The sequence below is a fragment of the Temnothorax nylanderi genome, unplaced genomic scaffold (assembly GCF_030848795.1).
Source record: "Temnothorax nylanderi isolate EJ_2023f unplaced genomic scaffold, tnyl_v1.0 TNYL_tig0276_pilon, whole genome shotgun sequence".
Classification (NCBI taxonomy): domain Eukaryota; kingdom Metazoa; phylum Arthropoda; class Insecta; order Hymenoptera; family Formicidae; genus Temnothorax; species Temnothorax nylanderi.
Window position 1 is genome coordinate 43,306 of NW_027249338.1, and position 14,651 is coordinate 57,956.

Below are 14,651 nucleotides of genomic sequence, written 5' to 3' on the forward strand. Positions count from 1 at the left end.
TAACGTATCGCGGCTTCTCCAGCTGAGTCGCCGTTTTGACGGCCCACGAATGCTTGGTCGTGCTCTGCAACATGGGGTACTCGTACAGATCCCACGAACGGAAACTAACACTAAGATATCGCCCGCTTTCCAAGGCCCGTAGCATGGATAGCTTATTGATCTCGTTTAATGTGACGTGAGGCATTCGCCACTGTACTTTAAACAATTCAATTTCCGGCTCCGTCGCCGGATTTCCCACAATGCAATTGTTGTCGCTGCGCGCTCGTATCAAAATTAATTCGTGACGAGCGTTAACAACCACGCGTTTGTAATCCTCGCAAAAGCCCAGCAACCTCTTGAGCGGTACGCAAAAGTTGAAGTATCCTTCCGGTATGCTCGATGAAACGTCCCATCCAGCATTCCGCATGAGTTGAGAATCATTATACGATAGCGATACATAGTTCTTGATGGTACTGGTTATTCCAACGTTTCTGTTGCGATCAATCTCCACACCGTTGAGCTCGTATCGAATCTCATCGAACATGAACGCTGCACAATTATTCGCAAGCGTTGCCTGAGACTCGTCATTCCTTTTCTTTATCGTCAATCTTCCTTCAACGTAGAGAAAGCTCTCGCACGGCAACGTGTATAAATCCTGTTGTTGTATGGGTATTCTTATCTCATCGTTATGTCCAAACGTTGTGTTGGCGTACGGATTGTACGTGTGTGTCTCAATCTTGACGACGCTGTCGTCAAAGATCGGTTCACCTCCAATGTTTAAGATATTAGCCATTTCGTACGAAGAAACCCAATGATTTCAGAAATTCAACGTTCGACGCAGTGAGTTTCTTCTTTGGCGATCGGATTGTCTCTCTAATTTTGTTTCTCGTCTGTTGCACCTGCTCAGCTTCGTTCAGTACGAGCATCTCACGTTATCGCTGTCGTCTTCGTACATGCAGTCTAACGGTGATCTCCTCTCCACGAAAATCAATCAATCGGCCGTCCTGATCCACGACGCGAAGCGTCAAGTCCGAAATGCTCCGTACGATGATCGGAAGGTAAATGATCTGTGCCGGCGTTTCCGATATCTTATATCCTGGAGGCACACTCGCTGAAAACTCGTGTATCGTGTGCACGTACTTGTCGTTGCTGTACGCACCCGCGGTCACGTTACACTCTATGCGAATGATGTTTACGTTGATGATATTTATCGGAACATCCGATTCGTGCCATGGTCGCGACTCCAGCACGCGATTCGCTGAAAATCCCAGCAGCGATCCAATGTTGTTCGGTTTGGTGAAATTTATCCGATAAGCGCACTTGATCTCGCTCTTCATCGTATTGTTATTAGCCCGAATAATAATCAATGGGTGCGATTCATCTTCGTTTATCGAGACATTATTGGATTGATCCCATAAAAGAGCGCGTTTCAGATACATGTCTATATCACGCAGTTCGTACGATCCTTCGGGAATGGTAATTTCCTTGTCGTCGTCATAGTAGAATTTATTGTTCGACGAATTTACATTCGGTATCGTGTGATAGGTTTCAAAATCTGTCAGACCGAGCTCGTAAACGCCATCGCTCAAATCCACGGCGGGAAAGTAGCTTACCGCGAGGATGCTGCTCTTGCCGGTGAGCGTAAATGTCAGTGACATGTTTGAATGAATACTGAGATTAAACAGCGTAACGCCGGTCTTTAAATTGATTGTCAGCCGACTGTAGAAAACGCAGACACAGTTGTCCACAATTACTCTGATCGTATCGCTGATATGGCGTGCGATTGTACTCTATTACATTGTTCTTTAGATACTGCGCCAATTCTCTCGGTGGTCGAAGATTGCCAAAACTGTCGAAATATATGGCACGATCTTCCCCTCTACGCGTACGCCACCCAGTGAGTACCCGGTCACTCAGTATTATCCAAATTCACGATACCGCTCTCGTTTCGACGTACACCGCCGATCGGTAACGAGTCGCGCATGAAAATACCTCGAAAATATGGAATGCGCATACGCTTTGCCAATTGTTGCAGTTGTACGTTGGTAGTTACGCCCTGGGGAATTTTTAGCGTCTCTTCGACGTTTTTTTTTTTTCTCGAGACTCCCCGTCCGCGTTTGTATGGAGCGAGATAAAGTCCGTGACCTTCCATGGCGCGATTGTGACGTTGCATCTCTTCCAGCTGACGTCGCGCGGCTTTGTTATCGTTCACGGCCTTTGCGACTCCCGCCGCTCCGCCGACCAACGAACCGAGAACCCCTAATAACGGCAGGATCGGTAGGATACCACCGCGTTTCGCTATCGGAAGTATTCGCTTGTTCTTCTTCTTTTTCTTCGTTTTCAAACCCATACCAAGTTTCGTTTTAGCCTTCATGGCCGCCCAGACGGCTGTAGCTGCAGCTCTCTCTCCGAGAGTCGAATCGTTCGCGGTGACACGTTTTCGCGCTTTAGCGGCAAGTATATTGTTTGCCACGTGTCGTTCTGCGAGATCGCTGCTACGCGAGTAGGCTATGTCGTGCTCGCGACACGCTGCGTCCAATGGATTAATACCCTGATCACCTCTTGCCAATCGTGTTTCTAAATGAGTTCCCGGACCGCAAAATTGATAGCCGGGAATGTGTAATTCGATCGGAAGCGCGTTTATCGCGCGATTCAACAGACCTCGACCTATCTTCGGCGGCATTCGCCACAGTTTTTTATCAACGGCGGCGGACCGTCGATGTGCGTTTGCTGACACGACAAATTATAATGTATTAAACAGCGACGGTATTGCTGAACCTCCGAATCTGCCTTGATATGTTCGGGAAGCTTATCCCACAAATAATCTATATGATTATAAAACTGCCGTAGTAGAATGACCTTTGGTATATACTTTAACTGCTCGGCGGTTAAATCGTAAATATCGCTGTTATCCGACACGAGCAAAAACATTTTAAAGACTGAGCATCTCAGCTCTACGCGCCTCTATAAATAGGCCAGCTTTCTCGATACTGTTTTTCATTCGTTGTGGAGGGGAGGTAAAATGCGGTCCGTACGACAATCGCGGACGATCAAAGTGACAAACTTTGACGATAGGATACAGTTAACGAAAGAGGTACGCAAACTTGGAGACATGCTACCAATTTCTATACGTGGTATCATCTGCGGTCCGTCGAATTGCGGCAAGACAAACGTCTTGATAAGCTTGCTGGAAAGTCCGCACGGTGTACGTTTCGAGAACGTGTATGTGTACTCGAAATCGTTGCAACAGTCGAAATACCGATATTTGGAGAATATACTGACACCGATAGAAGAAATTGGCTACTTTACGTTCTCGAATAACAGTGACGTCATTCCACCGAGCGAGGCGCTCCCGAATTCTATTTTTATCTTTGATGACGTGGCATGCGACAAGCAGGATACGATAAGAGAATACTTTGCAATGGGCCGGCACGCCGACGTTGACTCCTTCTATCTTTGTCAGACGTATGCAAAGATACCGAAGCATCTTATACGCGACAACGCGAATTTATTGATTCTGTTTAAACAGGATGGTACCAATCTAAAACACATATTCAACGATCACGTAAACACAGATATGTCATACGATGATTTCAGCAAATTGTGTCATACATGTTGGCAACAAAAGTATGGATTCGTGGTGATAGACAAGGACAGCGCGATTTCGAATGGTCGATACAGAAAAGGATTTAACGACTTTGCGATACCGAAACGCGGTTAGTTGTTGTCGACGCGCCGATTGAACAACGTTATCGCGACATGGACAGCGGCGAGGAGATTAGAGAGCGCGAGAGAATAGCAAATCAAATTGCGAAAACGAGCGATTTGATTCGCAAAAAGTATCACGCCTTGAAAACTGGCAAAATGGAGGAAGATATCGCGTTGGAGAGACACTTTAAGCCCATCATCGAGCCTCTAAGACAGATTGCCGAAAACACCGTTGGCAAAGAATCTGACGTGTCAAAGCTTGAGAATGAAACTGCGTGGGAAGACGAAGAGCCAAAGTTCAAACGAAAACGACCAAACGCCTCGTTTAACGACTCTGTAATGGCTTCAACTCCGGTTACGTTGAAACGATCGATAAATGTGCCATCTAATTTGAGCGAAATAACCAAAATTTTACAACCGCATAAATCGAAACGATCGACAGGTCCATTGAATGAACCACCGATAACCTCTGCGCCTTCCGTGCAGCCCACAATGCTCGAATCACTCGCAAAAGAAGATGTTTTCGAAACCACGGATGACTCACTCGTGACGTCCGTTCGACAGCAGTTGCAAACATCTGAAGGTCGAGAAACGTTGCGAGATCACTTTGGTCTATTGGGCCAAAAGTACGTCGGGGCAGTTCTGAGCGGCGATCAAGAAAGCGGTATAGACACCGTATACGGCGTTTATTTCAGCAACGATGGAATGATGCTCGGTAATAAACGTTTTGACGTGAACAACGCGGACAACATAATTATCGACGGCATACGATACGCTGGCACACGCGGTCTTTACGAGTTGATCTTTAAGAAATTTCCCAATGACGATATCTACACGGTGGACGATATGCAAACATACAAGAGCATTCTGTTGACGACGAGTGCTCATAAACGCAATTATGATGCTCACGCTCGAATAAATGGCAACAGGGGATACAAGTACACACAAATAATCGCACCGTTGATTTCGGGTAAAAAAGCTGGAAAAGGTATACCGCGTGCCATGACATTAAACGGCAACAAGATCGACCATATAATTGCATCGTCGATTTCGGGTAAAAAAGCTGGAAAAGGTATACCGCGTGCCATGACATTAAACGACAACAAGATCGACTATGTTCATTGGGACGATCCCAACGAGCTTGTAGATCGTCTCCGATTGCTCGAAGCTTCGCGCCTAGCGGGTCACACCGGTCACGATAACGAGATCCTGTCGATTATCGAGGAACTTCGCGAGGCTGGACTTATTATAAATTAAACCGCGCGTCGGCGAGTCGTTCAATCAACATCGAAATGCCGATCAACAAGTTTGGTATATCGCTCGGAAGAGGCGGTGCGGAACCGTACTATCAATGGAGCGGATTAATCAGAAATTACGTGCGCGATAACGCTCTTTTCATGGTCGCCACCGACTTTGACGCGAAATCGCGCAAGATTCGACGGATAGCGCCGCCTGTAGATGATGGCGATGCAGCCAATAAACGTTACGTGCAGCAGAGCGTGCAAATTTTGAAAGATCAGCAGGATGAAATCGAGAAAAAGATGGCCGCATTCCAGAATAATGTGCAAATTACCCTAAACAAACTTCAAAAGATGATTCAAGATGTAATTGCGAATTATCGCGAATAGATAAGAACGTACATCTGATCTCTGCGTCAGTTGCGCGTCAGCGTCATGGCTAGTAAGAAGCAATCAACTGAGAAACGGAGGCTGGTGGAAGAACTACACGCTCCTGCGAGAAGAAATTTTTCGCGAAGACGCGTCATAGTGCGCGGATACGATGACCTGTGGCAGGCGGATGTGGTCGAGATGCGTCCATACACGCGATTCAACAGAGGCTACTACTACATACTCACCGTTATCGACGTGCTGAGCAAGCACGCATGGGCCGTACCGCTCAAGGCCAAGAGCGGAACCGAGGTTACTACGGCGACAGCGAAAATAATTCGAGACGGCGGAAGATGTCCGAAAAATCTGCAGACTGACAAGGGCAAAGAATTTTACAACGCAAACGTGCAGAAACTCTTGAAGAAACATAATATCAATCACTATTCGACCTATTCCGTAATGAAGGCATCGGTCGTCGAACGATTCAATCGCACGCTCAAGAACGATATGTGGAAAATGTTTACGCTCAACGGAAATTACAAATGGATCGACTCGCTGCCGGGTCTCGTATCGGATTACAACGCGCGAAAGCATCGAACTATCGGCATGCGACCCATCGATGTTACCCCCGCGATCGCCGACAAGCTCCTAACAACGGTGTACAGCCACGTAAAGATCGCTGCTCCCGCGCGATTCAAAGTGGGCGACTCGGTACGCGTGAGTAAATTCAAGACAATCTTCGAGAAAGGATACACGCCAAATTGGACCACGGAGGTGTTTAGAATCGTCAAAGTGCAGAAAACTAATCCCGTGACGTATCTGTTGGAAGATTCCTGCGGAAAACCCGTCGTCGGCGGCTTCTACGAATACGAGTTACATTGCGTCGCCAATCCCGACGTGTATCTCGTTGAAAAAGTTTTGCGCAAAAGGGGGGATGAGGTTTATGTAAAGTGGTTAGGATTTGATAATTCACACAATTCATGGATACACAAGAATAATGTATTGTAAAAATTTATTACAATATAAAAACATATTATACATACAAATGAGTCATTTATTTACATAAATATCTAAATGTATTTACAATTGTATTTTACAATGGTATTTTATAATGCCCCCATGGCAGCGTCTCGGTAGAACCGGGTATAATGTATCGTTTATCATCGTACGGACTTAGAGCTATTTTCGTTTCGGACACGGTGTATACCTCGTGCTGTTTGGATCTTATGCAGGTCTGCTGTCGTGTCATTTCAATTTCGTCGCGCAGACACCGCGTGTAATCGTCGAATGTTATCGACCTGGCTACGACGTTACTCTTAACACCTTTAGCTTTTTTCGTATCTTTCATACCGTCTACTCGCAAGGCGTACATCTTTGCTCTAAGCCCGACGAATTCGGTCATTATCGCACCGTTATTTTCGTCTTTCATTAAGCCCGGAACTTTTTTATTGGCGAGTGGGATACCGTACGCATTATCGACCGCGTAATCGCTTGTGTCAAATCTAATAATGTGGCGCTTCATGGTGTCATACACATCTTCGCACTCGATGTGATAAATGAGACTGTCCGTATCGGTGTACGTGACTTTACACTTGTCGCGATACAACGGTAACATGTACTCGTGATGAAATTCGTACAAACATGTCTTGGATATATCGAGGATGCACATACCCACGTAGATTGGTTTGTCGAACTTCACCTCGAGTTTTCGCATTTCTATTGCTACTAAATTCTCCGAAAAGACGCTTCGGCTATGAAAATTTGGTTTCGCGATCAATGCCTCCGCGCCGTATCTACCCTCCCAATGAGTCACGAGTCGCACGTCAACGTGATTGCGCACATTCTCCATGGTTTTGCCAAACACAGCATTGTTCATCAATTTGTATAAATTTTTCTCGAAATCATTCTTGGCCAATGTTCTAAATTTCGTATTAAGTTCTATATAATCGCGAAGCCATGGAGATTGCGCGAATTTCAATATGCGGTGAATCTTTGATATACGGAGACCGTGACGAGTACACTGCTGCAGGTTGCGATAATGTATTACATAACGTTTCTTATCGTATAATGTTGCGAGGAGCTTGTCCTGCCGCTTACCGGGTGGTTTATCACGCGTCGGACAGAATGGTAGGTCAGTGTGCGCGTCGTGAAGATGTTGCGGATATTCCAAGTCGACTTCGAGAATGTAGCCTATCGTGGAATCCACCGCAACATCCATAACATTAAAATCGGTTACGTCGTCGACCCATTGAAAATCTGCGTAAGGCAATGGTTGACACATTGCCCAGCCGTATAAGTTGTTTACGTCAAAATACATCAGATATGACGACGGTTTCGATGGATCGTACGACTGCATGTACTTGTTGTTGGCCAGCGCGTATCTGTTTGAACATTGACTCAAACCGCCGCGTATACCGCGTTCGATAAACATGACCATGTCAATGTCGGTGAGCAATTCGAAATTGATACGCGTATGCTTCAACATAGCGTCCCACGTAAAACCTGGTAGAGTATAATTATATGCCGGATCGAGTCCATAACTCGCGACGCAGCTATCGCGAAAATTTTCAAAGATATCGGCCAACAGCAAGACATCGGTTTTGAGATATAAATCGCTGTAGTCATCGAGCGTTCGAATGGTGAACCGCTGCCAGACGTTGACGGCGTGCGCGTAATCGCTCTCGGATACGGTGTCACCTGTCAATGAACTATAAAACGAGTCGCGCGGTGGTAAACACGAGTCCTCCAACTTTTCGACGCAGTCAATGTACTCATACGGAAATACGCCTTTTCGTGTCAGCAAATCAAAATTTTCTGCGGATATTTTACAAAATTCGCGTTGCAATATTCGCAGTTTATCCTTGCTTAGATAAGATGCCAATTTGTCGAGACTAGCGGTGAGAAACTTGTACGAATCGATAAATCGCAATTTGACGCAAGTTTTCTTATCTTTATCTTCGGTGCTTTTAACGTTTTTTGTAAATGAAATGTATTTCTCTTTTGTGATTGGGAGCAAGTCTACATGTCCTTCGTACGCTGTTGCTATTTCCGTTATAATAAAATGTGCGTCGTAGCCAGATAAATTATGAAAAACTATGGGAATGCAATGCGAATCTTTGTAGTTCAGATTACAGTTTGAGTGCGCGGGACCTCTGTACTGACCGGTCAGATGACAATGATCGCGTACTCGCACGTCGTCTGGCTCGAACGGTTTTTCGCACACGTGACAATGCGTTGCGCTGTTAAACTTTTCCCACTCGTCTCGCGTGAAATTCGCCATGGGTATATTAGTGGACAAGATTGTCTTTACGTCGTGAGCTAAACGTTTTAGCTCCTCGGCGAACCACGCGACGCAATCCTTATCGCGACGAAACCGATACATTGATAGCGAGTCGTCGTACGAGCAGCGCACGTAGTACCCTATGCTAAACACGCGATGATGTTGATATGTGTACCTGGACGTTTCCGGATCCGCTTCCATCTTCTCCAGGGTACATTCAAGGTCGGCGTATACGATAAACGGAACTCGTTCCTTCCTGCCGTGATTCTTGAAAGCCAACCACTTGTCGTTATCGCTCGGTAACTTGATCGCGCAGTCGTTCATCTCCTGACAGTCGACGGTGTGGGCTTCCAATTTCTCGCTGGAGCCGAAGTAGTGCAAGCATCTGTAAATAAAGAATTTTTTTTAAATATATTTTCTATGTAAAAATTATTATTTATTAGGATGTATACTCACCGATCGCAAAAGTATTTCCTGTGCTCTTTTTTACTCAATTGCGAGCTCACGAGGCGGGACAGGTTCTTGATCCATGCAAAATGTCCCACGTTGTCGTCCTGCACGTACAGCAGATTTACATGCCTGCCCATCTTTCGACCAGTAACCCGTATTGGCAAGATCGCAAGTTCCTTGTTTTTTTTCTCGATACCGTACACGTTGATGGAGATGTCGTTGTGATCTTCAAACCGTTTAATTTGATCCAACGTCATTGGAAATTTAATGTTTGTAAGATTTAGCACCGACGTGTAATGAGGATACGACGATTGCAGATCTGCATGTCTTTGGGCTGGATGCAGAGCAGCCGTCACTGACCATGCGAAACATGCATTGTCCATTGATCGCACGTTTATCACTGCTCTCTTCAATTTAATTTCTCGCGGTATTCCCACAAAACACCCCGCGTGCAATGGATTATATTTGTTTACGTTAACAGTCAAATTAAGTATACGCGACAACGCCCATCCGCTATCACGTTCCTGGAATTCCTCCAGCAATGCTAGGGTAGGCTCGATGACGTGTCGCTTGTACCACTCACACAGATCAGACTCACGAAAAAGTTCATTGTTTCTCGTAGCGATACTTTTATTCGCGCGTTTGTCACCCGCAACAAATTCACCATTAAACATTGTGTTTATCTTTACATTGTCATGTCGCTGCATGACGTTCCGCACATGAATGAGTACAATGTCTCTCGCATCTTTGAGAAATTGATGAGGGTCGATGTGTTTGGAATTTATTACCACACCGGTCAGTATACGACTTTCAAAGGCCGTATCTATCTCGCGCCATCTGAGTCCTGTCTCACTCGCACTGTATCCGGCACCCACATGCACGAAACGTTGACGTACCGAGTCTTTCAGACCTTCGAGTCGTGCGATACAGGCGACCAACGACTGTTTGAGACCGATCGCTAATCGTGGCCGTTTAATTCGGCTTTGTTCTTCCAACGATTCGATAAACTCGTCGCATCGTTGCTCCCACGCGGCAAAGTCTTCCCTCGAATTTAAAAGGGTGGATTGCTCCAACAACTCTTGCTCCATGTTCCTCTTTCTGACACAATTTGTTGTACTCGCGACTTCCAGTCCTCGACTACTGAGCGTATCACCCAGATTCGTCAATTTATATTCTACTAATGATGTATCGTTTGCTTTTTTACCATATCTAATTTCATCTCAGCATCCGTACGGATGCACCTTCCGAAAAAATGCAAAATTTGCAGTTTTACACGTGTGCGATGAAATCATTGCGAGACACGTATGTTCTTGAAAACGATATCGCGCCATTGACTTTCGGTGATTTGATCTGTATCAATGCAGCAGCCGTACATCGGCGCTATTTGCAAAATTTGCAGTTTTGCACGTGTCCGATGAAATCATCGCGAGACATGTATGTTCTTGAAAACAATAACGCCCCATTGACTTATGTAAAATTGCAGAATTTGCAGTTTTGCACGTGTTCGATAAAATCATCGCGAGACACGTCGCGACATGTTCTTGAAAACAATATCGCGCAATTGACTTATGCGAAATTGCAAAATTTGCAGTTTTGCACGTGTTCGATGAAATCATTGCGAGACACGTATGCTTTTGAAAATAAATCATATTTGATGCTATTGCCCGATGAGGTGATCTCATCACGAATGTTCTTGACAAAGATATCACATTTAACATATATGTGGTGGTGGTCACCATGCAGCAGCCATACATTGGCGCTATTTGCAAGATTCGCATTTTTGTACGTATAAATGGTCTGCGAGGATTCTAGCGCGCAGTCGAGATTTACTCGTGCAGTTGAGAGTTGATTGATATATCTGTAAAAAGAGAGTATGGGAACGGATGGACGTTATTGCTCGTCGATAGTGCGTTTGCTGCGTGGCAGAGAAGTTGGATTTCGAAACGTGCTCACTTGCACTAACAAGCGGTGTCCTAAACATTCTGTATTGCATATCAGTAAAACTGCAAACAATTGTATGTTTGCACAAAGCTACCTTAAAACATGTTGCTGTACGATTCAAGGTAGTGTTCGTGATGTTTATAATGAAGGATCAACACATGGGATTATCTTCAGATCAAACTTGTCACATCTGCCTATTGGAAACGCGCTCTGTTTACAGTGTGGTGGGGAGTGCAAAATAAAATGGGGTCCGCTAATATTTGTATCCCCATTCGCTCCGAGGATTCTACAGATACCACTTTGATATGTATGAGGGTATAATGAACTACTATGTTCCGATTCAGGATGAAACGTGCGAGAAACAGCACAATGAGTAAGTACCGCTAATTTTCGTATATGCTTGTGCAAAAAAAAAACTTTTATAAACATAATTGTATTTTTTCAGTTTTGATAAACCCCGCTACACGCCTCGTATTTTGGGAAGGAGATTTGCCTTGACATCGACAGCGTATAAATTTTTGGATGTCGGAATCAACGCGGGACCTATGTCCTCTGTGGATATACATATTGGTGATAACCGAGGCAATCGGATAATTCTGCCTCATGCAACGTGGGTGACATTCATCGAAAAACGTGCAGATATTCAGCGACTCGTGCAGTCATCGGCGCCATCATCGCTAGCGTTTCGAGATCTGGAACTCGTTAAAATACGTGACGCAGATATTGTAAAGTTGACATCGTGCGACACCAGCCTGTACATGAAACCGTCAACCGTACTCTTCCTGTTCGAACTAGAACATTGCGTCGAAAATGTATATTTTCAACTATGTCAAAATGTTCACGGCGTAAGTGAAAAATTTAAACAATTTGTAACAATTTTACGTCAAAATTGTATTACCGATAAATGTAATGCAGTTAGAAGCTTACGTGAAGTTTATGATAAAAATTCGCTAATAGATTGCGAACTGTTGGCGTATGCTGCCGATACTATTGTGTATAATGCGCTACATGATAAATAAATGCATATAATATGGTTTAAAAAATTTTTTTAATTATTTTTCCTTTTCATTTACCGTTCATCTCATTCCCTATCATTAGAATTAAGCTGTCTTCGTTTATCGTTTACTTAAATGTAATATTAAAAATTAAATATTAAGATCTAAACGATTAAATATCGTTGGCGAAGAAAAGATATGCGATCGTGAGCGAGAACGCGAACGGGGCCGGGAGCGAGAGAGACCGCGAACGGGGGAGAGGGATCGCGCGCGACCGTGAAGACGTGCGCGAACGGGGGACGGGGGCGCGAGAGAACATCTACGAGGGGGAGATAACGCGAGCGGGAGCGTGCCGTGTGACGTCACGCGGACCGACGCGGCCGTTGCACGCGGACTCCGCGGCGCGGCGAAAACGCGGTCGCCCCTCCCCGCGGCGCGGCGAAAAGGCGAACGAGGGTCCCCTCACCCCGCGGACCCCTCTCCCGCGGCGCCCGAAAACGCGAACGCGGGTCCCCTCACCCCGCGGACCCCTCTCCCGCGGCGCCTGAAAACGCGGTTCCCCCCTCCCCCGCCCGCGGCGCCCGAAACCGCGGTTCCCCCTCCCCCGCCCGCGGCGCCCGAAAACGCGGTTCCCCCCCCCCCCGCCCGCGGCGCGGCAAACAACGCGGTTCCCCCCCCCCCCCCCCTCGCGGCGCCCGAAAACGCGGTACCCCCCCCCCCGCGGTATACCCCCCGCCCCTCACCCCCCCTCATTGCCCCTTGGTTAGAACCGGCCTAGCTTACCTACTAATAAAACTATTATATTGTTATTTACTTCATACTTACCAAATCAAGTTTTATTTAATATGTAGGGTAGACCGGGGCACGTTGTCACACGGGGCACGTTGTCACATCGGCTTTATTTAAAAAACTAATAACCAGAGGGCAGCACCCGTCATTCCCAAAACGTGTTAGTGTATGCCCATCTTTGGTGTGTTTACAGTGTTGAGATTGCTCCAGCCGTGTTGACGTAAAATCAACTTGAAAGTTTTTTGCGACCGTAAGTAAAATTTTATTGTCTAACATTCAACGTACTGGACATGAAGCTTATGTTTTTTCAGAATAGACCTTTATATTATCTTAAAGTATGTACTTTTACCTACCGCGTGCAATACCTAACCTTATGAATATCTCAAACGTGTCGGCCATGAGGCTGTTTGGAGTAAAAAAATGCCCTCGGGGCACGTTGTCACGAATTTTAATGTCATAGGTGCAATTGGGATATGGTGCGCTCCTACAAACAGAAAACTGCGAGAGCCGCAGTAGTCGATCTAGAAGTAATTCGTCTTGCTGTTAACGATCAATAAGTTGCGCATTCGAGTGGAATTCTTGTATTTAGATTAAGACGAAAACTTCGTGCTTTTTGTACTTTTTTGAAATAAAATAAATGTTTCTGTGAAGGATTTTACTTTTTTACATTGCAGCGCACTATAATATATTGATATTTACGTTAAATACAGTTTGGATAACATTTTGCATGCAATTACATTTGATGTGACAACGTGCCCCGGTCACGGGGCACGTTGTCACAAGCGACCTGTCGTTATTTATTGTTATGTAACAACTGTAGAGTAACAATCACACAAAATTCGATACTGTCCAATTGAAGCTGAGGGTTCACTCGAAATTTTGGCATATCACAGTACTCTCAAATATTGAATGTAAAAAATACAAAAAATATTGAAAAAAATGTGTGACAACGTGCCCCGGTGTGAATATGTGAATATGCTACGTTTCTTATACATACATGAAAACATAATTGCTAAATAAACATTTAATAAAACTATTATATTGTTATTTACTTCATACTTACCAAATCAAGTTTTATTTAATATGTATAATCTATTGTAACTGTAAATAAATTTATTATTTACTGTATAATTAAATGCTGGTACATTCAAGAAATTTGTAATTCTGACCTGGATTTATATCCTGTCTAAACTACACATGTATGTTTAAATTGATGTTTTACCTAGTTATTGCACCAATAATGTTTAAATAAATCGTAGCTTTAGTTTTTAACGCAGGAAAAGAAAATTTAACGTTTAAGCGCTGACCAATGTTGATGCATTTCTCTGAAGAAATACTTACAGATTGATTTTGTTGCATATTCGAAATCTAAAATCCGAGCATGCTAGAAGCACTTTCATTATCTTCAATGTGTCAGGTATTTTAAAAGAACACTAAATTTATCTTTAAAAATAGGCAAAATTCAAGCAGCTGTAACTTTGTTAAAAATGAACAAAATTTAAATTTAAAAAAAGGATTTTAAAGCTTGAAATCTCTACTTTTGAAAGTTTTTATCGTGGATTGAATAAGAAATGAGCATTTTGACTTTGATTGCTCATAACTTCCTTAAAAAACATCGTATTACAATTCAAAAAACAGATTCTTAAAGCTGAAACTTTGCTTTATTGAACGGTATAATTGCCAAATTTTTTAAAATAACAAATAGACATGATACAAATGGATGAAAATAATGTAAATTATTTTTAAATGCAGAGTACTTAAAAGTACAAAAAAACATAAAGAATAAATTTGTTTTATTTGTATCATGTCTACATGTTATTTAAAAAAATCTATTTTCTTAGAAATAATAGTCTGTAACACCTTTAGCTTTACAATCTGTACATACTGTTTGTAAGATATACT

At 44.0% G+C, this 14,651-nt stretch overlaps 1 protein-coding gene and 1 long non-coding RNA gene across 2 annotated transcripts; both read left to right on the forward strand.

Annotated features, from left to right (window-relative positions):
- Positions 1 to 10,837: 10,837 nt before the first annotated feature.
- Positions 10,838 to 11,984, forward strand: LOC139780402 (uncharacterized). The gene is made up of 2 exons (XM_071719037.1): positions 10,838 to 11,338; positions 11,411 to 11,984. The coding sequence occupies exons 1-2, from the start codon at positions 11,271 to 11,273 to the stop codon at positions 11,982 to 11,984; spliced, it is 642 nt and encodes a 213-aa protein (XP_071575138.1). The 5' UTR covers positions 10,838 to 11,270.
- An 828-nt stretch (positions 11,985 to 12,812) lies between these two features.
- LOC139780403 (uncharacterized) lies at positions 12,813 to 13,402 on the forward strand. Its single transcript, XR_011720223.1, has 2 exons — positions 12,813 to 12,999; positions 13,210 to 13,402. It is a non-coding gene; the product is annotated as an uncharacterized lncRNA (long non-coding RNA).
- The last annotated feature ends 1,249 nt before the right edge of the window (positions 13,403 to 14,651 follow it).

Excerpts from the sequence above, each read along its gene's own strand:
- LOC139780402 (XM_071719037.1), top strand. The coding sequence starts at position 11,271 with ATGTATGAGGGTATAATGAACTACTATGTTCCGATTCAGGATGAAACG. Across the intron at positions 11,339-11,410 it reads TGCGAGAAACAGCACAATGA|TTTTGATAAACCCCGCTACA; the intron begins GTAAGTACCGCT and ends GTATTTTTTCAG.